This window comes from Monodon monoceros, unplaced genomic scaffold, assembly GCF_005190385.1.
Source record: "Monodon monoceros isolate NGI ecotype Baffin Bay Population unplaced genomic scaffold, NGI_Narwhal_1 Super_Scaffold_7, whole genome shotgun sequence".
NCBI lineage: Eukaryota > Metazoa > Chordata > Mammalia > Artiodactyla > Monodontidae > Monodon > Monodon monoceros.
This window is the reverse complement of record NW_021703784.1, coordinates 75,280,010-75,306,274: the sequence shown is the minus strand read 5'-3', so window position 1 is coordinate 75,306,274 and position 26,265 is coordinate 75,280,010. Positions and strand designations below refer to the sequence as shown.

General features: G+C 36.9%; 1 protein-coding gene across 2 annotated transcripts in view; it reads right to left on the bottom strand.

Moving 5' to 3' along the window:
* Window positions 1–26,265, bottom strand: part of LUZP2 (leucine zipper protein 2) — a 431,421-nt gene that overhangs the window by 2,729 nt on the left and 402,427 nt on the right. Inside the window, exon 10 of one of the 2 annotated variants that reach the window (XM_029208937.1) lies at window positions 16,092–16,184. In XM_029208937.1, the coding sequence (XP_029064770.1) occupies window positions 16,092–16,184 (93 nt within the window). Of the gene's footprint in view, window positions 1–15,824; window positions 16,185–26,265 lie in introns of those variants that run through there. The other variant, XM_029208936.1, reaches the window with a different exon arrangement.

The window sequence follows — 26,265 nt, the reverse complement described above, 5'->3', positions numbered from 1 at the left end:
ATAAATGCCTGAGTTTTTCATATGAGATTTAGTTATATTTGAGAAAAGCTCCAAAATGGTTGCACATAGCCCCTTCTTCAAAATAAGCCTATAGTATAGTGGAAAAGTAAGATTATAACTATAATAATAGAAATCAGTAGTGAAAACCTTAAGTGCCTTAGTCCAAAGAATTTTAGGCATCTACACAGAGGAATCTTCTACACTACCTAAGAATTTTTTTCCTTTTTATGTTGTACGGGTTTGAGTTAGGCCTAGAAACTAAAATTTCCCTGGAATATTATAATTGTTTTGTTTTTACTGTAATAATACAACTGACCTTTGTTTTTATTATACTTGCTTTCGGCCTTGGGGAAAAAAAACTAAAATAAATGTACTAGATCAGGCTCAGAATGCAGAAAGTAACCTGCAGAGTATAAGGTTTCCCAATATATATTTTGGAATAATGGAGTTCATAAATCACATAAGTTTGGAGAAAAAGTTTATTTGAACATTAAACAGTGGTATTTAAGGTAGTTCTTCTCAGAGCCTTTAACACACAATTTCTTAAAGCTTTCCTCTTGAATGATCTGCTCGCATAATCATATAAGGTGCTTGTTAAAAAATAATACTCCTGGGTGATAATTCAGTCCTACGAATATAGGGCTTGCATTTTTAATCAGCAATACAGCAATTCAAATGCACAGTGAAATTTGAAATCCACTTCTTTGTAGTGTACAAATGCATTATAAATCTCTTAGGAGATATGATATAACCATTTGCCAAATCTATTTGAGCCCCAAACCGTTTTTTGTGTATGAATTATTACTTGAGGTCATTGTCATGAGAAAGATACCGTGGGATTTATGGTAGAGTATGTTCTTTCATTAATGGAAGCACAGCTGACTATCTGAGACAAGTCTTTGATCATCTGAACAATGAATACTTATTAAATTTCAACAGTAAATAAAATATTACATGGCTGGAAGACAGCTCCAACCTTTTTTGATATTTTGATCTTATAATGAACACAGCCTTTAAATTTATTTTTTGTGTGCCTCACAGGCATTGTGGAAACTTCATGAGATGGGGTTCCTAAAATTCCTAGTGTTTCTCAGAAAGGCAACAGATATAAGCACTCCTGAAGGTACACGCCTTCAAAACACTCCCTCAATTAGATAAAATTCAACCTGATGAGTATAGTGCCTATTTCTAGAAACTCAAGTAATAAAATATGAAGAATGATCAGGAAAGTCTGCACAGATTCAGCTACTTCAGTATGCAGCTCACCTATTAATTATACAGGTTACCTACAGAGGACCACAGCTGGGTCTGTAAATTATGAAATGGGATAAGCCATGAACGTATCTTTATTAAAGTGATTACATGCTCTTTCTCACATATACATCTTCCCCAACACCACCAGAATAACCAGTTTGTTTCTGTGCTTTGGGCAACAAACTACCATCTGACAAAATGTTATATTATGGCCACAAAGGGTAGGCAAAGTAACAACAAATTTAGATGAGACAAGCCCTTTTAATTATTTACCCCTGTAGGAAAAAATACATAATCCTACCATGGTGGGGCAGACTCTAATACTGGGGTTTCCTTGATAATTATCAGGAGTCATGTGCAAATGAATTTGAGTCCCAACTCCATCTCCCACTATCTCTAATAATGAACATTGAGGTTCCAAACTTTGGTATTTTACAGAAGAATAAAATTAAACACCAGTGACAAACAAATTTCGACATTAGAACAAATAAACCAACAAGCAAAACACACTGCTATTTTTCAACAATATTTCAGAAAAGAAATAACATTTTAATACTAAAATTATATAAAGGATCCAATGTCAAAAGAAATTGTTTTTGAGAGGCAGAGAGAGAGAGAGAGAGAGAGAGAAAGAGAGAGAGATTGGTTCATGGAAAATCTGCTAATATTTTGTTATTTGAATATTAAATGTCTATTTTCTACATTCCTATACTGTTGAAAACTTCATGACAGGGCAGTACTTGTCCTGCTTGGAATGATGGTAGGAAATACCAATTTAACCTCAATTTTCCCTCATTTGTAAAATGGGGATTTTGACATCAAGTGACATGATACAATGTAGGTAACTCAGCTAGGTAAATGGAGGAAAGAGCCCATCTCAGGTTAGAATTGCTTTAGCCCTTATTTGCTGTATACACTTGGGAAAGTTACTTCATCTTAACGAGGTTCTGACTCCTTATCTGTAGGGTAGGCAAAATGATCCCTACCTAACAGGATTTTTGGAAGATTTAGATTAAATAAAACTATAGAATGGTTCCTAAAGTAGTATTTTGCACATATTAGGTGCTCCTCTTATGACCTTTCTCTAAAACTTTAAAAGAACTCAAAATACTTAATGCAAATGCATAACTGGGCAACCTGAACTTTTACCAAGAAAAAATATCTCTGACAGTTAAAAAGTCCAACTCATTCTTCATATTTAATTAATATCTGGGACAAGCTGGAGGCTAAAAACAAGCATGATTTTCAGAATACTGTAAAGGAGAAAAAATGGAATTAAGTACCAAGATTTTTTGAAACATAAACACATTTTGGCTAAATTTTTCTCTCATGTTAGTCTTGTGTACGAAATGAGTTTTTTAATATTTATTACAGAATGATACTTTAGTACTGTTTTTTTGTTGTTTGTTTGTTTTTTTGCTGTATGTGGGCCTCTCACTGTTGTGGCCTCTCCCGTTTCGGAGCACAGGCTCCGGACACGCAGGCTCAGCGGCCATGGCTCACGGGCTCAGCCGCTACGCGGCATGTGGGATCTTCCCAGACCAGGGCAGGAACCCGTGTGTCCCCTGCATCGGCAGGCGGACTCTCAACCACTGTGCCACCAGGGAAGCCCTTTAGTACTGTTTTAATATTAAAAAGGGCAGAAACTAGAAAAGAAGTTCAACGATTAAAAATGTAATGCTGAATCAAAGTGATGGCTGTGAATTCAGTTAACAGAGGAATAGAGGAGTGGGAGGGAGACAGGGTCTGACACTGATGTTCCCTAACCAGGCTCCTCTAGGCAAGTCACATTACCTCTCTGAACCATAATTCTTCATCCTTCAAACAAAATAGTTAAATTTTTGAAACATGAAGCCCTGTCTAACTTCATAGTTTTATTCATTTATTTAGTTTTAATTAATTAATGTATTTATTTATTTATTTTTGGCTGCGTTGGGTCTTTGTTGCTGAGTGCAGGCTTTCTCTAGTTGCAGCGAGCTGGGGGCTACACATCGTTGCATTGCACGGGCTTCTCATAGCGGTGGCTTCTCTTGTTGTGGAGCACCGGCTCTAGGTATGCAGGCTTCAGTAGCTGTGGCACATGGGCTCAGTAGTTGTGGCTCACAGGTTCTAGAGCAACAGGCTCAGTAGTTGTGCACGGGCTTAGTTGCTCCGCGGCATGTGGGATCTTCCCAGACCAGGGCTTGAACCCGTGTTCCCTGCATTGGCAGGCAGATTCTTAACCACTGTGCCACCAGTGGCACATAATTTTAGATATTCATAATTTCATAATTTTAGATATTTTGGAAAAAGTAACTTCATAATTTCGTAACTTATGAAACTTCATAATTTTAGATATTTTGGAAAAATATTTACAAGCATCTGTTAAGATGAGTATTTTGTTTGGTGCTGAAGGAAATGTCAATACTTTTATAGTCTCTGTCCTCAAATTGCTTATTATCTAATACAGAATGAGAACTTTATACAAATAATCAACATGCAAGATGGACTGTGATACAGGATAAAATATGTGTATAAACCAAGTACTGTGGGGACCCAGAGGTGAAAATCATTATGTCTCAGGGAAGGTAGGAGGGGGTCAAAGAGTTATTGACCAATTTAACCTTTGTATTTGCACATCACTGTTTGGCGAATTTCCTTATAATAATTATTAACATGCTTACTGGGTTATTTGTATTTTCCAAATTATAAGTTAATCATTATTCTTATGGTTTCTATATGATCCCTGATAAGAAATAATAATTAAGTTAACATTTTGCATGCTTTAAATTAAGATGTTATAGGGGCTTCCCTGGTGGCACAGTGCTTGAGAGTCCGCCTGCCAATGCAGGGGACACGGGTTCGTGCCCCGGTCTGGGAAGATTCCACATGCCACGGAGCGACTAGGCCCGTGAGCCATGGCCGCTGAGCCTGTGCGTCTGGAGCCTGTGCTCCGTAACGGGAGAGGCCACAACAGTGAGAGGCCCCGCGAACCGCAAAAAAAAAAAAAAAAAAAAAAAAAAAGAAAATTAAGATGTTATAGGAGGGTAAACATGGAAATTTATTATCTAATGGAAAAAGCAGAAATTTATTCTAAAGCCCTTAGGAAACTATCTATACTTCCCATGTAATCTGGAGGCATGCCTTTTCCTTCTTAAAAAAAAAATACCACAGTAGCACAATGAAGAATGCCTTGTATGAAGCCAACCTTTTCAGATGGTCTGATGGAATGTAGCCCAGTATGACAATGGTATATGGTCTCTAAGCCCAATTACAGCAGGGCATGACTTGCCTAGAAAATTTTGTTAAGCTAATGTCTGCCAATGGCTCATCAGGGCATCAAATGCCACAGAGTGAATATTGGATATAATTGCAAACTAGGACTTTTTAAATCTCTGCCAAAATTGTTTTAGCATGAAAATGCTGGCATAACTTTCTACTCGCAGCTCTAGATTTACTTCCTGCACATTTTCTCCTCTCATTTCCCTGGACAGTGCTTTGCTGTTGAATAAACTCCCTTTGGTCAGGGACTTGTAAGCAGGTGTGATGGCAAGAATCTGAGCGAAGAGTGCTTCCAATGCTAAACATAAGCTGTTGCTGCCTTTCGGTTCCTCAGCACATTAAGAAAAGTTAAGTGTGTGCTACCTAGAGGAGTCAGAAACACCGTAAAGCACATCTACATTGAATAGTAAGTCTCAATCCCTATGTGGAAATTAAAATAAAATGTTCAATGTCTTTAATTCTTGATATGCTATTAAACAATATGAGGCACATTTGCAAACTGCAGGAAAATGGGATGAAGCAGGTACATCCTTTGCTTTCTCCCTGTGACTCCAAAATTACCATTGACACAAAGCTGCTTTCAAAGGAATTTTTTTTTTTTTTTTTTTTGCGGTACACGGGCCTCTCACTGTTGTGGCCTCTCCCATCGCGGAGCACAGGCTCCGGACGCGCAGGCTCAGCGGCTATGGCTCACGGGCCCAGCCACTCCGCGGCATGTGGGATCTTCCCAGACCGGGGCACGAACCCGTGTCCCCTGCATCAGCAGGCGGACTCTCACCCACTGCGCCACCAGGGAAGCCCTCAAAGGAATTTAAACATTTCCAAAACCGGTAGTCGAATACGCTGTTAAGCTTTTGGTGATCCATTTCAAGTTTTCTATGTCTACTAAGAAAAGGGTCAAGAAATCCAGTGGCCATTTTCCTAGGTGACCCTGCCTGGCTGCATAGGGCAGGAAGTGGAACAAACCCACACAGCTATCTAAGAATATGCATGGTCTCTAATTCCAAGTTTAGGACCTTGTGCATACAAGATATTGAGACCTTGAGTATGAAAATTGCAGAGCAGCTTTTTTAGACTGAACTAATAAGGACATCCATGATAAAACTGAACACTGTGTATTTACTATCTATGATATACAATCATCATGATAAACCTGTAAGAAATCAACATTAAAGTTTCTCAAAATATTTAACAGGAAATATTGACGGAAGAAAATCTAGCTGGGTTTATTCAAATGATACACATTCCTGGGCTCTGTCCCAGATCTATTGACGAATAATCGGTGGGAGTGGAGCCTTACCACAAGCAGTTTTACAGGCTGACCTGATGAGTCATAGGCAGGAAAAAGTTTGAAAATCACTGACATCTATTTTATAGAAAAGGGATCTGAATAACAAAATCACTTGCCATACTGACGTGTTAGGAAACAACAGCAAAGTGGTAAATTCCAGGCTTTCTCTACCATGTTATTTAGTCTAGGGTGTGATCAACAGGAATGAAAATGAATCACCTTTGCTATTTATTTACTAAGCGATTGCATGTGTTCCCATCAGCACTCAGTGGGGTTGCTGATGATCATAGAATCCTGCAATACAATGGGATGATCCCATGATAGTTCTTTTCCTCTACTCTAATGCTTCATTTCCTGACTACATTCCAGAATGGTTGTTTTTCATTATTCGGTCATATAATATACTATATTCTCTATTCTAGGCTAATTCTATTTTCAGATGCTTTTCACTGAGTTCACTTTTATTTTTGACTGAAATATTCTTCTCCTTATAGTTGTTTCCACCAGTTGCATCTGTTTCTGTCCTGGAGAGTAAAAGTGAATAAGACTAGATTTTTTTAATCATGGCCTTTCTAACTGGTGTGAGGTGATACCTCATTGTAGTTTTGATTTGCATTTCTCTAATAATTAGCTGTGTTGAGCATTTTTCATGTGTCCGTTGGCCATCTGTATGTCTTCTTTGGAGAAATGTCTACTTAGGTCTTCTGCCTATTTTTCAATTGGGATGTTTGTTTGTTTGTTTTTGTTATTGAGTTATATGACTTGTTGGTACACTTTGGAAAATAAGCCCCTGTTGATTGCATCGTTTGCAAATGTTTTCTCCCAGTCAGGAGGTTGTCTTTTTGTTTTGTTTATGATTTCCTTTGCTGTACAAAAGCCTGTAAGTTTGATTAGGTCACATTTGTTTATTTTTGCTTTTATTTCTATTGTCTTGGGAGACTGACCTAAGAAAATATTGGTACAATTTATGTCAGAGAATGTTTTGCCTATGTTCTCTTCTAAGAGTTTTATGGTGTCATGTTTTATATGTAAGTCTTTAAGCCATTTTTGAGTTTATTTTTGCATGTGGTGTGAGGGTGTGTTCTAACTTCATTGATTTACATGTGGCTGTCCAGCTTTCCCAGCACCACTTGTTGAAGAGACTGTCTTTTCTCCTGTATTTTCTTGCCTCCTTTGTAGAAGATTAATTAACTGTAGGTGTGTGGGTTTATTTCTGAGCTCTCTATTCTGTTCCATTGATCCAAATGTCTGTTTTTGTGCCAATGCCATGCTGTTTTGATTACAGTACCTTTGTAGCATTGTCTGAAGTCTGGGAGGGTTATACAGCCTTATTTATAATATCCAAGACATGGAAACAACCTAAGTTTCCAGGTGAATAAAGTATTATATATAGAGGAATATATATGTATATGAATATTATTCAGACATAAAAAAGGAAGGAAATCCTGCCATTTGTGACAACATGGATAAACACTGAGGGAATTATACTAAGTGAAATAAATCGGGAAAAAAAGACAAATAATATTATCTCACTTACATATATGAAATCAAACAAAACAAAATAAACCCATAGAAACAGAGCAGATGGGTAGTTGTCGGGGGCATGTGGGGGGATTGGGAAAGTAGGTGAAGGTGGTCAAAGGGTATAAACTTCCAATTATAAGATGGATAAGTTCTGGGAATACAATGTACACCTTAGTGACTATAGTTAACAATACTGTATTGTATATTTGAAAGTTGCTGAGAGAGTAGATTTTAAATGTTCTCACCACACACACACAAATTAACTGTGTAAGATGATGGATGTGTTAACTAACCTTATTATGGTTATCATTTCACAATATATAGATATAGAATATCACTACTTTGTGTACCTTAACCTTACATAGTGTAATGTGTCAATTATATTTTAATAAACTGGGAAAGAATTAGAAGTATTATAAAAGCAAGAAAAATACACAGTCTGAGGAGATAAAAAAGCAATAAAGCCAGATTCAGAAATGGCAAATGTTTTGGAAGTATCAGACTGGGAGTTTAAAAATAACTGTGGCTGATATGCTAAGGGTTCTAAGGGGAAAAGTGGACAAAATGCATGAACAAATGGGTAATATAAGCAGAAGATGGAAAAATCTAAGGATCAAATGGAAATGCTAAAAATAAAGCAAAAAAAACACACACTGTAACAGAAATGAAGACTGCCTTTGATGAGCTCATCAATATTCTGGACATTGCCCACTGAAAAAATTCAGTGAACTTGAAGACAGGTTGATAGAAAGGTACCAAACAGATGCAAAGATAAAAGGGTTTAAACAATGGATAGAATGTCCAGAATTGTAAAACAATTAGAAAACCTGCAATGTAGAGGTAATGGAAATACTAGAAGGATAAGAAAATAACAGAGGACGTATTTGAAGTAAGAATGGTGAGAGTTCCCCAAAGATAATGACAGAACTCAATCACAAATCCTGGAAGATTAGAAAAACAAAATTACATCTAGGCATGTCATCAAACTGCAGAAAACCACAGAGACATATTGAAAGAATCAAAAGGTGAAAACTTAACTACAGAGAAATAAGGATAGGAATTACTTCAGACTTCTACTTAAAAACAATTTAAGCAAGAAAAGATTGAAGTGAAATATTTAGTGTTAAAAAAATTGAAATATTATCCAGTAAAATTATCCTTCAAAAGTGAAGAAAAAATAAAGATCTCAGAAAAACAAAAACTGAGGGAATTTGTCACCAGTATACCTGCCTTTCAAGAAAAGTTAAAAGTTCTTCAGACAGGAGGAAATGATATAGTTCAGAAACCCTGATCTACAAAAAGAGAGGAAGAGTGTTCTAGAAGGAATAAGTGGACATAAAATAATGTTTTTATTTATCTTGTTCTTAACTGATGAAACGAATAACAGTCTGTTCAAAATGACAATAGCAACAATGTATTTGGTAATTACAGCTTATGGTTAAGTGAAATGAATGACAGCAATGTTATAATAGAGGAACTAGAAATACTCTATGTATACTCTCTGTATAAGGTTCTTTCACAACCCATGAAAGATGTGATAAATCCAAAACAGTTACAAATTATGGCAGACATCAATCCAACTATATAAATATTCACTTTAAATGTGAAGGGTCTAAATATATCAATAAAAGACAGGGATTGTAAGAGGGGATAAGAGAAGAGCACACAACTAGATGTTGTATATAAGAAACCAACTTTAAATATAAGGACACAGATTGATTAAAAGTTAAGGGACTCAGAAAGATATTCCATGCTAATATTAATCAAAAGAAAGTTGGAGTAGCCATATTAATTTTAGGCAAAGCCAACTTCAGACCAAGAAAAATATCAGGGATAAAGATGGACATTTGTCTAATACAGGGGCCAATTCTACAAAAATATATAACAATTCTTAACATGAATGCACCTAACAACAGAATGTCAAGATACATGAGTCAAAAACTGATAGAACTGCAAGGAGAAATAGACCAAACAACTATTATAGATTAATGCTTCAACACTCTCTATCAATAGTGGACATATCAAGCAGGGAGAAAACCTCTAAGAATATAGTTGATCTGAACAACATTGCAGATAAAGTGGATCTAATTGACATTTATGAAAATACTTCATCAGACAATACACATTCTTCTCAAAGTCACATGGAACATTTAACAAGATAGACTGCATTCTGGGCCATAAAATACGTTTGAACAAATGTAGAGTACGCCATCAGACTGCAATGGAACTAAACTAGAAATAAATTACAGAAAGACGGCTGATTGCTATATGGAACTCTCTGAGCTATTGCTCAATTACTCTGTAAATCTAAAACTGTACTAAAAAAACTTAATTACTTTTTAAAAGACACGATTAAGAAAATGAAAAGACAAGAAACATATGGAGAGAAATGTTTTCAAATCATGTATTTGGTAAAGGATTTATATCCAGAATATATAAGGAATCTTACTACTCAACACTGAGAAGACAAACAACCCAGCAGAGCATGGGGAAACTATTTGAATAGAAATTTCACCAAAGAAAATATGTGACTTGCTAATAAGTATATACAAATATGCTCAAATTATTAACCATTAGGGAATTAACAATTAAGCCTGCATGAGCTCTCAATTATTAGTTATTGGCTTCATTCAGATCCCTATTTTATCTTACTTTTATTATTTAAAAAATTTTCTCATTTAGTAGTTTCTACATTTTTGAATTTCATAGAGCAGAAAAAGACATTTAAAAAAAAAGAAATGGGAATAAATTTGCCAACTATTAATTTTGTCAAGTAAGGGCACTAAAGTAAAAATTTAACTCAACAACTACCGTCTACTTTCTCTCTGTAAAAAACTAAGTAACACTGATTGATCTCTGATTAAAGAAAAAAGTCTTTTATAAAAAAACCTGATGTCAATATATCAAAACACACAAAATATAAATATGGAAAAATGATTTCATTAGGTTATCCAGGGAAACAGAACTAATAGAATATATACATAGATATTTAAGAGGAGATTTTTTAATGGGAATTTGCTCATGTGATTATGGAAGATGAGACATGCCATGATATGCCCTCTGTAAGCTGGAGAACCAGGAAAGCTGGTGGCATAATTCAGTCCAAGTCCAAAGGGCTGCGAATCAGGGGAGCTGATGGTGTAACTCCCAACCCGAGGCCAAAGGCCTGAGAACAGGGGTGGGTGGCCTGCTGGTGTTAAGTCCCGGAGTTGGAAGGCCCCAGAAGCAAGAGCTCTGATATCTGAGGGCAGAAGAAGGTATACATCCCAGCTCAAAGAGAGAGAGAATTTGTACTTCCTCAATCTTTTCGTTCTATTTGGGCCTTCATGGGATTAGATGACGCCTGCCATATTTATGAGGGAAGATCTTTTCTTAGTCAACTGATTCAAATGCTAATCTCTTCTGGAAACACCCTGTCAGACATACTCAGAAAAAAATGTTTTACCAGCTCTCTGGGCATCCCTTACCTCAGTCATTTTGACACATAAAGTTAATCATCACAAATCCACCTCTTATCAACTTGGCACATTTATGCATCTTTTAACCATACTCAATCTCCAAATAAAGACGATAAGACTATACTTCTGCCTAACATGATAAAACTGTCCTTCCTACAACAGAAAATGCATCAATCCCTTTATCAGAAGAGGAGGTAAATTTATTTTGTTTTTTCTTTATGAAATTATGTTTTGATATCTTATTTGGATACTCGATTAAAGCAACCCAAACTGGAGCTTGAGTCTCCAGTTCGTTAGAGTCAAGTTGAAGCTATTTTCACATTGCTGTATTGAAATGGAAGCAATGCATTTCATGCTATTTAACACAAATCAGAATATTTTGGGTGAATTTAGACAAGCTGAGTAACAGCAGTTCTCATAGATCCAAAGATCCTCCCACATTTTCCTGTAAGGTGGAGGAAGTCATCAGAATTATTCTCTTATTATTGGGGAATGCTAGAAAGGAACTATAGAGCTCTCCATGCTTAAGGTTAATTACACTCTGAGAACTACAGCTTGGGGAGATAATGGTCCACTAGCTCTCTCAAGGGAAGGCTTAGTTATGGATAAAATCACACATCAGCTTCCTGATCAATTTCACAGTCCTACATCAGTGCTTCTCTTATATATGGTTGCACAATAAACAAAGGGTTCTGGGATGGACCCCCCTCTACCTACTAGCAAAAGTCACATCATACTACCATTACAGAGCCTTATTTAGGCACTGATGTCTTTAAATGCAAATATAACAGAGTCTGAGAAGCAGAAACTCTATTACTAAACAACACTCTAAAGGGATTATATCTTATCTAAACCAATGTTTTTCAAATTAAGAATCACCTGGGTTGGGAAGAGTGTTGTCAAGTCCACGTTAAAAAATGTTTACCCTTAGTCCTATTTATTTAGAACTTACTGAAGAATTTCTCAAAATCTTAATTTTTAAAAACTCCTCGCCTGATTTTAATAATCGTGTACATGTGAAACACATTTTTTAGTAAAACTGGCCTGCACATTAGAATCACCTGGAGAAGTTAAAAAATAAATACAACTAATGTCTAGACTCCACCTACCAAGATGCTGAGTCAATTTTTCTTTTTTTTTAAATTTATTTTTATTGGATTATAGTTGCTTTACAGTGTTGTGTTAGTTTCTACTGTAGAGCAAAGTGAATCAGCTATGTGTATACGTATATCCCCTCTTCTCTGGGTTTCCTTCCCATTTAGGTCAGCACAGAGCACTGAGTATAGAGTTCCCTGTGCTATATGGTAGGTTCTCAATAGTTCTCTATTTTATACATAGTATCAATAGTGTATATATGTCAACCCCAATCTCCCAATTCATCCCAACCCCCTTCCCCCCTTGGTAACCATACGTTTGTTCTCTACATCTGTGTCTCTATTTCTGCTTTGCAAATAAGATCATCTATATCATTTTTCTACATTCTACATATATGTGTTAACATACGATATTTGTTTTTCTCTTTCTGACTTAACTTCACTCTGTATGACATTCTCTAGGTCCATCCACGTCTCTACAAAGAACCTAATTTCATTCCTTTTTATGGCTGAGTAATATTCCACTGTATATATGTACCACATTTTCCTTATCTGTTCCTCTCCTGATGGACATTTAGGTTGCTTCCATGTCCTGGCTATTGTAAACAGTGCTGCAGTGAACATTGTGGTACATGACTCTTTTTGAATTATGGTTTTCTCTGGCTATATGCCCAGTAGTGGGATTGCTGGGTCATATGGTAGTTCTATTTTTAGTTTTTTTTTTTTAGAAGATGTTGTGCATAGGAGATTATTAATTAATTTATTTATTTTTGCTGTGTTGCGTCTTCATTTCTGTGCGAGGGCTTTCTCTAGTTGTGGCAAGCGGGGGCCACTCTTCATCGCGGTGTGTGGACCTCTCACTATCGCGGCCTCTCTAGTTGTGGAGCACAGGCTCCAGACATGCAGGCTCAGTAGTTGTGGCTCACGGGCCTAGTTGCTCTGCGGCATGTGGGATCTTCCCGGACCAGGGCTTGAACCCGTGTCCCCTGCATTAGCAGGCGGATTCTCAACCACTGCGCCACCAGGGAAGCCCTATTTTTAGTTTTTTAAGGAACCTCTGTACTGTTCTCTATAGTGGCTGTATCAATTTACATTCCCACCAACAGTGCAAGAGGGTTCCTTTTTCTCCACACCCTCTCCAGCATTTACTGTTTGTAGATTTTTTGATGATGGCCATTCTAACCAGTGTGAGGTGATACCTCATTGTAGTTTCAATTTGCATTTCTCTAATTAGTGATGTTGGCATCCTTTCATGTGTTTGTTGGCAATCTGTATATCTTCTTTGGAGAAATGTCTATTTAGGTCTTCTGCTCATTTTTTGATTGGGTCATTTGTTTTTTTGATGTTGAGCTACATGAGCTGTTTATATATTTTGGAGATTAATCCTTTGTCAGTTTCTTCATTTGCAAATATTTTCTCCCATTCTGAGGGTTGTCTTTTCCTCTTGTTTATGGTTTCCTTTGCTGTGCAAAGGCTTTTAAGTTTAATTAGGTTCCATTTGTTTATTTTTGTTTTTATTTTCATTTCTCTAGAAGGAGGGTCAAAAAAGATCTTGCTGTGATTTATGTCAAAGAGTATTCTATGTTTTCCTCTAAGAGTTTTATAGTGTCTGGTCTTACATTTAGGTCTTTAATCCATTTTTAGTTTATTTTTGTGTGTGGTGTTAGGGAGTGTTCTAATTTCTTTCTTTCTCAGTCAGTTTTTCTGAGATTGGTCCTGGTCATCAGTATTTTATAAAAACCCTCCATGTGATACTACAGTGAGGACAGGGCTAACAACTACTGATGTAGAATTGGAAAACTGATGTTCACAGCAACCTCATTAATTCCTACTGCTTACACCTGGCTTATCTCATTCACTTATATTACTCTCTTGGCCTTTAAATGTAACTGAGTCTACAACCTATAAATACTGAGCACTCTCTGCACTAGAAAGTGTAGCTGCTTGGAAGTAGAGATTTCAAAGACTAAAATCTAGGGAACTGAAATCAGGTTAGAGAGAGAGCGTTCATGCTGGTACAGGTGGAAGCTGCTTTTTGAAGGGACCCAGATCGGGGCCTCCACCAAGGTAGTAGATGCTTATGGGACTTACTGAAGGGAGAGGAGTAGCTAGTGACAAGGAAGGACAACAAAAGTTGAAAGAGAGTGGAGCAAACAAAAAAAGAATTTATGCCTCTCTTTTTTTTTTTTTTTTTTGTGATACGCGGGCCTCTCACTGTTGTGGCCTCTCCCGTTGCGGAGCACAGGCTCCGGACGCGCAGGCTCAGCGTCCATGGCTCACGGGCCCAGCCGCTCCGCGGCATGTGGGATCTTCCCAGACCGGGGCACGAACCCGTGTCCCTTGCATCGGCAAGCGGACTCTCAACCACTGCGCCACCAGGGAAGCCCTATGCCTCTCTCTTGACAAGAAAAGTAGACCAAAATATTGCTTTGGGAAATCTTAACAAAACGTATAGAACTTTTCAGGCTTGCCTTCAGTGGGACTATTTTGTTTGTTTGTTAAGTTTGATAAAGTCCTGGTTCTTTGTCCTTTCATATGTTTTGGCCACCTCATGGCGTGAATGATTTGCTCAAGGCACTGATACACCAGTAAGGGCAGGAAAAAAGCAACTGAATTCCTCCTAATCCAAGGGCTCAAAGCAGGACATTGAAGGATCAAGCCTGAGCATTACCCATAAGGGTGCAGGCCAGAAGCTTCCAAAATTCTTATTTTTAATATTTTAAAATTGAGATATAATTGACATATAACATTGTATTAGTTTTAGGTGTACAACATAACAATTTGATATACGTATATACTGCAAAATGATTTTTTGGTAGTTTTAGGAAAGTATATCAATAAACAAGGGCACTCTCCTTAAAATTAACCCAATGGTCTTATCATTTAACTGGACATAAACATTTGAAAATCTTAACTATATCCCTAATTCAAACCAAACTCCTTAGCTTGGGAATCCAGTGCCCCTCCCACTTAAGTCCCAAATTATCTTCTTAGGCAACATCCCACCATTTTCTGTATGCTACTCTCTCCTCATATTATTCAGATTTTTTTTGTGGTACGCGGGCCTCTCACTGTTGTGGCCTCTCCCGTTGCGGAGCACAGGCTCCGGACGCGCAGGCCCAGCGGCCATGGCTCACGGGCCCAGCCGCTCCGTGGCATGTGGGATCCTCCCGGACCGGGGCACGAACCCGCATCCCCTGCACCAGCAGGTGGACTCTCAACCACTGAGCCACCAGGGAAGCCCCCTCTTTTCAGATGTTTTCTTGTCTCTGCACATTCACTCACACTGTCAGAGACCTATCTGTTCTTCAAACTACAGCAAAAATGTTCCTTCCTGCCCCAAACCTTCTTGACTTCTTCCTTCCTTGGAAGTAAATTGCAGAATATTTTATTTCTACTTCTCACTAACCTTATATTCTAAATTGTATGGTTTTGGAACATGTTTCAATATACAAAGATGTGAAGGCCAAATTGTTGAGAAATTTATATTTCTAAATTACTTTGGCAGTCAATAGAGGAAAAAGAGATAGACTTGTTTAACTTATGTTTCTATTCTGCCTTATTTCCTTTGCTATCACCTGATATCTTTTCCATCATGAAGAGTTTCAGCAGATACTTTCCATTTTGTCAACTAGATTGAAGCCTAGCTTTGAATCTATTAAATACAGCTGTTGTCATTTGCTGTTCCTCAAGCCCAGACATGATAGATCTGTTATCATGTCAAAGTTCCAGAACTAAAATTTCATTTCACTTATTACAAGTGAAAGCACAGAGTACAAGTTCCATCTTTCCTATTATCATTTGAAGGGTAAGAATCTCCCTTCCTCTAATGTAATGTCTCTATAATGCAGGGTTGATTTGCTTCTTGGGGAGAATATTATTGAATCACATTCTTTGTTTGGGATTCTGTTTGTTTGTGTTTGTTTTTAATATTTTAATAGCTTTCTGTCATGTGATTGTGGGAATGACCCCCTGACCCCTCTAGCAATTCAAGTTCATAGTACCCCTAATTGTCTGATTACATTTCCTAGTGGAACACCTACATGATTCATATCTATCTGCATTTTCAAACTTAAAAGTACACTGTTTAGATAGTAGATATTACATATAAATAGAAAGTTTCATGGTGGCATAAACTAGGGTTGTTAAAATGCTTATGTCCTTGTTTTCATGTTGAATGTTGTTAAAAACATTTTAAATAAATCTTACAATTTGAGTATCGCACTCAGGGGTACTCAGATATTCTTCCTTTGTAGTCTCAACTTGAGAGCTCTCATGGGCTTCAGAAGTGGTTTGTTGAGCCTTGAGAGAGAAAGAGAGAGAACATTAAAAAAAGAGAGAAATAGATTCAACAGAGAGATCCTAGGACTATTGTAAAACATGATACAATGGCAACATCACACTCAAAGAAAAAGAATAAAATGAAAATTTATATATATCAGAGACCTTTAAAACTGCACCTTAAATATTAACTGAGAAATTAAATAATTTCTATTCAATTTTATATTAGTGCTGTCCAATGGGATTATTTTCCCACTGGAAATATTTATTTCTTGCATAATAAGCTTTTACTTTAAGGATCCTGGTTCCTCAAAAACACAGGAATCCTATCGTTTCTCTTTATTTTAAACCCCAGTATATCTGGGAAATAATAAGCACACATCTTGTTTTTTTAATAGGAAATAAGATGTTTTCTAATATCTCACTGTAATTTACAAAAGAGAATTATATTCACTCCAATGCTTCACTAACCAAGTACTGTTTTATGTCTCCAGAAACCCTAAATATTATTATAAATTTCTCTGTGCTACTTTCTACACGGAAATGCCAATGCACACGATCCAAGTTAGGTCTTTGGAACCTTCATTCTTGAAATTAAATACTGACTAGATTAAAAAGAGGTCTTAAATAGGTACATTAGTTCCAGTAGGGTGACTTGTCCAAGTTGTTTCTACAATGAGACACTTCTTATGGTTCACATTCCCAGTCTTCTGAAGCACCCTCTGGTTCTGCCCATTCCCAGCTTTTTTACTTCTGTCTTCTCCTGGATAGTATGAGCTCCTGATGTTCTATCATTAAAGCTCCTTCATTTAATTTGGTGAGAGTCAATGTTGATTGCTTGTAATCACAGAGACTTGAATGATACTGGGAGTCAATCAATAAAATAAAACTGACAGGGCTTCCCTGGTGGCGCAGTGGTTGAGGGTCCGCCTGCCGATGCAGGAGATGCGGGTTCGTGCCCCGGTCCGGGAGAATCCCGTGTGCAGCGGAGCGGCTGGGCCCGTGGGCCATGGCCGCTGGGCCTGCGCGTCCGGAGCCTGTGCTGCGCGACGGGAGAGGCCACAGCAGTGAGAGGCCCACGTACCGCAAAAAAATAAATAAATAAAAAATAAAACTGACGGTACAACATAAGGGCTGAGATAGATGTTTGCCATTGAAACCAACAGGAGGGAAACCTAACCCAGCTAGGTAAGCTGTAAAAAATAACACCAGGTTCACCAATGATGGAGATTACATTTTAGAGTAGGTATTCAATATTTTCCTTAAAATATAAATATGCCCATATTGATAAATGTTAATGTGTGCTTATTATATTTTCTTATGCAAATATTGTGTATTTACGAAAATGCTCCCAGATTTTGGTGGTGAGACTTAGGTAAGAAATATGTGCAGAATAAAAGGTTTTAGCTATCTGTCTATCTATCTATCTATCTATCAATCATCTATCTACCTATCATCTATCTATCTATTTTTGTAGGCCTTTGCTATTTTGGACAAAACATAAAAGGGACTTCATTTACAATTAAGTTCAGAAAGAGCAGGGGGAAAAGAATGACAGTGCAACTTTACTCCTCCATAAGTTTGCCAAAGGCTACCCTTGTGCTCATATATTAAAAAACTGGGGTGCCTGGTCTGTCAATTTCTACATCTGTTTATGAAAGTTATCTCAACTCTGCTTCAGGAAAAAAAATTACATATATTAATTACTTTTAACAACTGGAGGAAATTATACATCACTTCACCAATGTGAGCAACAATGCATGAAAAGTTAAATTACTTTAAATACAAAACCTTAGTATTTAATTGCAGAACTGGTTGCATTAAGCGTAATACATGCAATCCTTAATGTAGGCATTTGCTATCAGTGAAATGGCTCCTTTTATTTTATTTTATTTTATTATTTATTTATTTATTTTTGGCTGCGTTGGGTCTTCATTGCTGTGTGTGGGCTTTCGCTAGTTGTGGCGAGTGGGGGCTACTCTTCCTTGCAGTGTGCGGGCTTCGCCTTGCGGTGGCTTCTCTTGCTGCTGAGCACAGGCTCCAGGCACACGGGCTTCAGCAGTTGTGACTCTCGGGTTCTAGAGTAAAGGCTCAGTAGTTGTGGCACACGGGCTTAGCTGCTCTACGGCATGTGGGATCTTCTCAGATCAGGACTTGAACCTGTGTCCCCTGCATTGGCAGGCGGATTGTTAACCACTGCGCCACCAGGGAAGCCCCAATGGCTCCTTTTAGAAAGAAGCCTTATTGAGTCTGATGAATTAACAAAGAATGGGAACTGATTTGGGGGAATGATAATGTATTTTGGAGTTAAAGAAATGTGAATTCTGGTTCTGGATTAGCACATAAATAAATAAGGGCCTTAGACAACGTATACAACTTTGAAGGGCCTCAGTTTTCTGCTGCCCTGCTAAATTAGGTCAAGAACACCTAAATTGCAGTATGTTTTTCGTCGTTTTTTTTATTTGTTTGTTGTTTAGGTAAAGGTAAAAAGGAGAGAGTTCTAAAACAAAATGAGGTTTGTGAGAATTAAAAATAGTACATGAACATGCTTCAAGGAGAAACTTTCAAAAGTGGAAAAATAAGTTATGTCAAGTAGTTGATGGATTTGACCTCCAGATTGAGGGGTTTAGACTCTATCCACTAAGGAATGGAGAATTTAGGTGGTATATAAACAATAATACTTAACACCTTGACAACCTTAGACAGAATTACTTACAGGGTTGGTGCTTGTTAACTTCAGTCATTGCCACACAATTCAGTTAACTTTGTGTACATACATACACACACATTTTTATATACTATAAAATAACACCTATGGAGATTGAGAAGAAAAAGTTTTCATGAGTATTTCTAAACTTAATTTCTAAATAACACAGGTGGTAATGAATTATGAAGTAAATGTAATGTAAATAATAGCAAATGTTGTTTATTCAAGAGAATTATTCTAAATTAATCATGAGAAATAGAATATTAGTGTTTCCAAAGTGTTTTGAATATGAATACTGCTCTACTAAACTGAATTACTAATTACTTGACAAGTAATAAATGTCTATTAATATTTCAAAATGACACAAATCTTTGTTTATATCAGAAATAATCATTTAACAATAATTTATTTTCTGAATAATTTCCAAAGAATAATCAGTAAATATGTTGCTTATGCCCTGTGGTATTGCTGACAACTTTCAAATCCTAGAATAAGTCAGGAACCTGATTATCACATATATGGATGTATGTGGCCCATATGCACAAGGAGGACGATTTGAAAATGGGTTGGAAGAGTGCATGGATATGGTATGATTAAAATTTGGAAAAAGGAAGTTAATTTAGGTGGGAGTAAATGAGTAAAGTGACCCTTCAAAAGGGTCTGGAGCCTTGATCACATGCTTGCTGCAGTTCACAGATGGCTGCTAACATAGGTGGAAGCTACAAATACCCTCAAACCTTATGAGGCTTTAAATATTATTCTACAAAACCACATTCCAAGATGTGAAACTCTGAAGTCATTTTTAAGAAGGTAAAGTATGTGACACCAAAATATACCATACTGCTCACATTTCTTCCTCTGACAGTAGCCTCAAGAAACCTCAGAAATCAGGCCTCCATAATGTCAGCTTCAGAGGTACGCCTGATAAAACTTTAAGCTCAATAACTTGTTGGGTAATCATTTGCTCCACAAACAGTCATTTATCACCTACTCTATCGGTTAGTGGAAGGCGTGAATGAGGAAGGAAGGAGGACATAAAAATGAACAAACAGGATCTCTGTCTTTACAGAATCTATTATTATGGTGGAGTAGAAAACAGATTTTTATCTAAATGTCACTTGTATGTTGGAAAAAAATGGAAAAATTCAGAAATAAGGAGATACATGGATCAACTGCAGTGTATATCTACAAGGAAATAATGTATAAAATAATTCAAATGAATTTTGCAATGAATTTTAAAGAAATGCATTACATCACTCATAAAATGTTAACCAACTGTGTCACCTTCCCTGAACAACTTAATATCTCTGTTCTTCAGTTTATTCATATGAAAAATGAGGATAATCCTGTATGATGGTGGATCCATGTCATGATACAACTTTCAGAACAAATAGAATTTATAGGGCTTCCCTGGTGGCGCAGTGGTTGAGAGTCCGCCTGCCACTGCAGGGGACATGGGTTCGTGCCCCGGTCTGGGAAGATCCCACATGCCGCGGAGCGGCTGGGCCTGTGAGCCATGGCCGCTGAGCCTGCGCGTCCGGAGCCTGTGCTCCGCAACAGGAGAGGCCACAGCAGTGAGAGGCCCGCGTACCGCAAAAAAAAAAAAAAAAAATAGAATTTATAATACCAAGACTAAACCCTAATGGACACTGTGGACTTTGGGTGATTAAGATGTGTTAATGTAGGTTCATCAGCTGTAACAAATGCACCACTCTGGTGGGGGATGTTAATAATGGAGGAGGCTGTGGGTGTTAGGAGAGGAGATATGTGGGGACTTATACTTTCTGCTTAAATTTGCTGTGAACCTAAAACTGCTCTGAAAAACAAAGTCTATTTAAAATGAAAAAAAAAATTATAGTATTGAATTATAACCTAAAATCTAAAATAAATACCCACGAGTCCATGCTGATATAAATAAATGATTGAATCAATAAATAGAAGGACAAATAAATAGAAAGGACAAATATTTTTTTACAGAAGAATTCTCAGTAACATATTAGACACTCTCCTCTTCAGTAGGTGGAGAATAGGCTTCCCTTGAGTATAGGCTGAAATTAGTGATTCACTTCCAAAGAATAAGGTATGGAAAAGGACAAATACTAGCATTGTGGAGAAATCTGGCAGGCACCATCTTAACCAAGTGATGAGGGTTAACATCACCAATAATGTCATATATCCCTGGTATGATGTTAAGAACACCGTGCCTCTGTGGTATTATTCACAAAAATCCATAACCCCCGTCTAAGTACAAAAACACATCAGACAGACCCACATTGGGGGGACATTCTATAAAATATCTGACCATTAGTCCTCAAAAGTGTCAAGGACATGAAATACAAGGAATGAAAAACTGTCAGACAAGAGGAGACTGAGACATGATGACTGAATGCAATGTGTTGCCCTGAATTGGATCCTGAAACAGAACAAGAGGTTAGTAGAAAAGCTGGTGAAACCCAAGTTAGGTCTGTAGTTTGGTAACAGTATTATACCATTGCCAGTTTCTTAGTTTTGATAAATACGTCACAGCTATGTTTAGATGTTAACATTAAGGGATGTAAAGGATATACAGGAACTCTCTGTACTATTTTCTTAATGTTTTTCTAAGTTTAAAGTTATTTCAAAAGAAAAAAAATATTTTAATGAGGATAATAAAAAGTCTTCCTTCTAGAAACCTGTGAGGATTAAATAAGTTCATATGGGTATAGCACAACTCAATAAAAATGCCAGCTACTATTAGTATTATTACTATTAACATTATTTGCTAAAATTGTCCATGACAAATATGCATTAATTTCATAATAAAATAATTAATATATTATTATAAATGATTATTGTTGGGTGACCTTATGTCTATGAGCATATAAATACGCCAAAGTATTGATACCATACATATGTTCAAAATAGGAGTTTATCTCAAAGCACAAGCAAATGGCTAAAAGTGAAAGAAAAAAAAAAACCTAGGAAATCAGGCATAGTCTTATTGAATGTTTTTTCACATATTTTAAAGTGGAAAATTAAAACATTTTATCTATTTTGTGCCAAAGAAATATTAAGCATGTGGAGAAGCTAGAGGAGGTCTGTTTTGAACATCGTGGCAGTAAAAACTTAATGAAACTAAGGTCATGTATCTGATTGTCTCAGTAGTGACGTAATACAAGTTGGAATTTTACCGGGCCGTTGCTGGCCTTCAGCAGCATCAGCAGGAGGGATGAGGAAGAAGTGAGGGCTGACACTTCAGGGAGATACAGGGGCACCTTCTCAGTTGTGAAGAATGGCTCTAGGGCTTCCCTGGTGGCGCAGTGGTTGAGAGTCCGCCTGCCGATGAGGGGGACACGGGTTCGTGCCCCGGTCCGGGAAGATCCCACATGCCGCGGAGCGGCTGGGCCCGTGAGCCATGGCCGCTGAGCCTGCGCGTCCGGAGCCTGTGCTCCACAACGGGAGAGGCCGCAACAGTGAGAGGCCCGTGTACCGCAAAAAAAAAAAAAAAAAAAAAAATATCTCTAGATGGGGGTCCAATGTTTATAATGTCAGATTTGTGTGACAATTTTAGGCATAGCTGGGTAACTGTGTGGGGAGGTTGGTAGGAAGGGGTTTACATCAGTCAGATGAAACAGTATTACTGGGAGCAGGTAATAATGAAAGTACCATTATCATTACACAGTCTTATTCAGGTCAGGGACCCAAGGAGACGTAGGGAATAGGAGGATATTGTTTTTTGCCTAAGTGAGAGACCTGGGAAACGTCCATCAGGATTTCTTAAATGCTCAGCAAAGCAGGTTGGCATTCATGGAAGGATCCCGATTCTAGTATTAATGGGAAACTGAATTCCTAATCTATGAAAATAAGGTGAATACCGGTTTTAGAAATGGTCAATTTTGTAGAGAGGGAGTAGGGAATGTTGCCCCTTGTGTCTTTATAAAAGCAACCAGGGAACGTCTCTGTTATCTACATCCATTGATACCATGGTGCCACAGGTGATATAGAGGATTCTCCTACATATGTTTTCCCTGTATCAGGAATGATTCTGGAATAGATTAGAATGCAGTAGTAAATCTAGCCATGGAGAATGAGCAGTGGCAAAATGAAAGGTTCCCAGGGATTCAGTGGACTCACTAGCCACATTCTGTATTTTAATCAAGGTCTGGACAATAAGTAGAAGGTTATTTTTTTAAAAAAAATTAAAAACTGTTTTGTAAAAACAAAAACAAAAACTATTTGGTGTGTCTCAGATAACTTAAATATGGCAGTTGTATCACCATCCATGAAAAGGACATTCATAGGCATTCACGGCTTTTATGTTTTATTTAAAAATAAAATTAGAATATCTTACAAAGTCTATTGGAAACTAAATGACTGGAACCCCATGCTCACTTTTCAATTGATTCTAGTGTAACCTCAAATGGGATAACTAACAAAAGTAGGAGGATGAATTAAGGCAAAGTTGTTTCCATCATGGATACTGAAATTCATGGCATACTCATGACTAATGATGAAATATGAAAAGCACATGTGTCTAACATGAAAATTCACAGCCACTGCTGTCATTAAAATGAATATGTTTACTCTCCATGATAGAATTCTTTTATGGATGTGAACAGCCTTAGAGACAGATATGGTTGCTCATGAACACATTGTGATTTGGCTAATGTGGGATCATTCTCTCTCCCAGATTCTTCATTTATTATTCATTTGTTTGTTCATTCATCTAACATTTACTATTAGTCACAATGTATTATGATGAGCATTAGAGGAACTCTAATAATGAAGATATGCCCCAGCACCCCCTAGGAGTTTGCTGTTCTGAATTAAAACATCAACCATTATGTGACATTTAGTGGCATCATTAGTAAATTTCCAGAAGCATCAGTGATTTTAATTTTTTTTATATAATGGAAATATAGGCTCAGCTGATAATCTCTTACCTACCATAAGAAGCTAACACTAACTGAGCACTTGTGAGTGTGCTGTACAGGCATTACCATATATCATATAAGAGGTTAGTATCCAAAATATATAAAGACCTCAAACAACTCAGTAGCAAGAAAACCCAACAATTCAATACAAAAAAAAAAAATGTTCAGAGATTCTAAACAGACATTCCTCCAAAGAAGACATACTGATGGGCAACATGCACACGAGAAGATGTTCAGCATAACTATAAGGGAAATGCAAATCAAAACCACGATAAGACATCACCTCACAAGTATTAGAAAGGCTATTAACAAAAAGCCAAGGAATGTTGGAGAGCACATGGGCCAAAGGGAACCCTCATACACTGTTGGTGGGAATATAAAGTGGCACAGCCGTTATGAAGATGGTATGGAAATTCCTCAAAATATTAAGAATAGAACTATCATATGTTGCAGTGATTCCACTTTTGGCTATTAATCCAAAAAAAATTTAGAAACCCACTAATTTGAAAAGATATATAGATATATACACCCCTATATTTGTTAACAGCATTATTCATTTACAATAGACAAGATATGGAAACTACCTAAGTGACCATTGACAGATGAATTGATAAAGAAAATGTGGAACATGTATAGTGGAATTTTATTTGGCCATAAAAAACAAATAAACTCTTGCCATTTGAAACAACATGGATGGACCTTGAGGACAATATACTAAGTGAAATAAGTCAGACAAAGAAAGACAAATACCACATGATCTCTCTTATATGTGGAGTCTAAAAACAAAGAAGCAAACAAAATAAAAACAAACATGCTTATAGACACAGAGAACAGACTGGTGGTTGCCAGTGGAAGGGGGTGGGATAGGAGAACTGGGTATAGGAAGTTAATTGCAAGGTAACAAATGGTAACTAGATTTATGGTACTGATCATTTTGTAGTATATACACTACATACACTATATACAAAGTATTATGTTTACACCTGAAACTAATATGTTATATACTAATTTTACCTCAATTAACTAAAAGCAAACCAAAAAACCTCTGTTGCCAATGACCCAGTTTTGAGACCTAAGATGGGTTACTAGCCTCCATGAGTCTTAGTTTTCTCACTTATAACATCAGAATGCTGTACCACCTCACAATGTTCATCTTTACTTTAACTGAGAAAACTTATGCAAAGCCCTTAGCAGTAAATCAGTCACAGAATGAGTGCTCTATAAACTTTGTGTTGTGGTAACATAAGAAGCAGTGCATATTTACATGTTCATCCATTTTTGTTAGCATATCTCTAAGATTCTAAGTAGTATGTTTTGAGAAAGCGGTTTGGTGCAGTAGATTTGGCATAAGAAACCTGGGTTCATGTTTAAGATCCTTTTTAAGTAAAATGGTTATAGTAAGATCTGCTCTACATATTGTGATGATCTAATAAAACATCTTATGGCAATAGCCATAAAAAACCTTGCAAATTAAATTTCTCACTATCATCATTATTATTATTGAACAACTGGAAACATAAATTGGAATCCGTGCAATAGCCTACAAAAGGGAAAAGTTTGCTCTTAGAGTATAATTGATGTGAATAACTTCCTAGGTTAGGTAGCTGCAAACACTCAGGAAATAGTCTTGCTTTCATAAAGAGGAGACCAAAGAGGGCCACAGATGCCATGGGAAAGCCTAACATCAGCACTCCAGGGGACTCAAAAACACTGTCTATGATCTTGCGAAATCCTGAATATCAATATGTTTCATATAGTAATGAAAATCAAGGCTACTACTTCTAATTTTCTTTGAAACATGTAAATCTAATTCACAGTGCACTGAGGGTAGATCAAGATGAAAAAGAATTCTCTGTTCTTTCGTCAGTTCTGGCACAAAATATAATCACTTTTAGCAAATATAAAGACAGTATGTTTCCTATTGCTTTTGGAAATTCTTTTGTGGGAATTCTTTTGATGAATGCTCAAATTATTTTCTTATTGTCAAACTCCATGTGGAATTGTGTGATAGACACTTCTGCAGACATGGACAACAATAATATCTTTTTATACCAAGTAAGTCTGAAAATAATAATATTTAGCTTATTGTTATAACAAGCTTTTGAAGAAAATGGTATAATTTTTCCCATGTTACTGGTGACGAGTTGGTCTAAACAGTTGCATCTGTCACACAGCTGATTAGTGGCAGAGTACAAATTCAAATCCAGGCAATTTGCCTTTAATGTCTTTGCTCTTAAACACTAGATATACTACTTGCTATAAATTCAGCATTTAAGTTTATTAGGCTCATTGCTTTATAATGTTAGCTCTATTTCACAAAAGACTAATCATAGTCTTTGGTTCAATTTCTCAACATCTCACAAATAATTGGCAAAAGCCAGGATTTACAATTGGCCTGTTGAATTCCAAATTCTGTGCATTGGTCTATTGAATTCCAAATTCTGTGCTCTCACACACATGATTCTTGGCACTGGGTATCTGA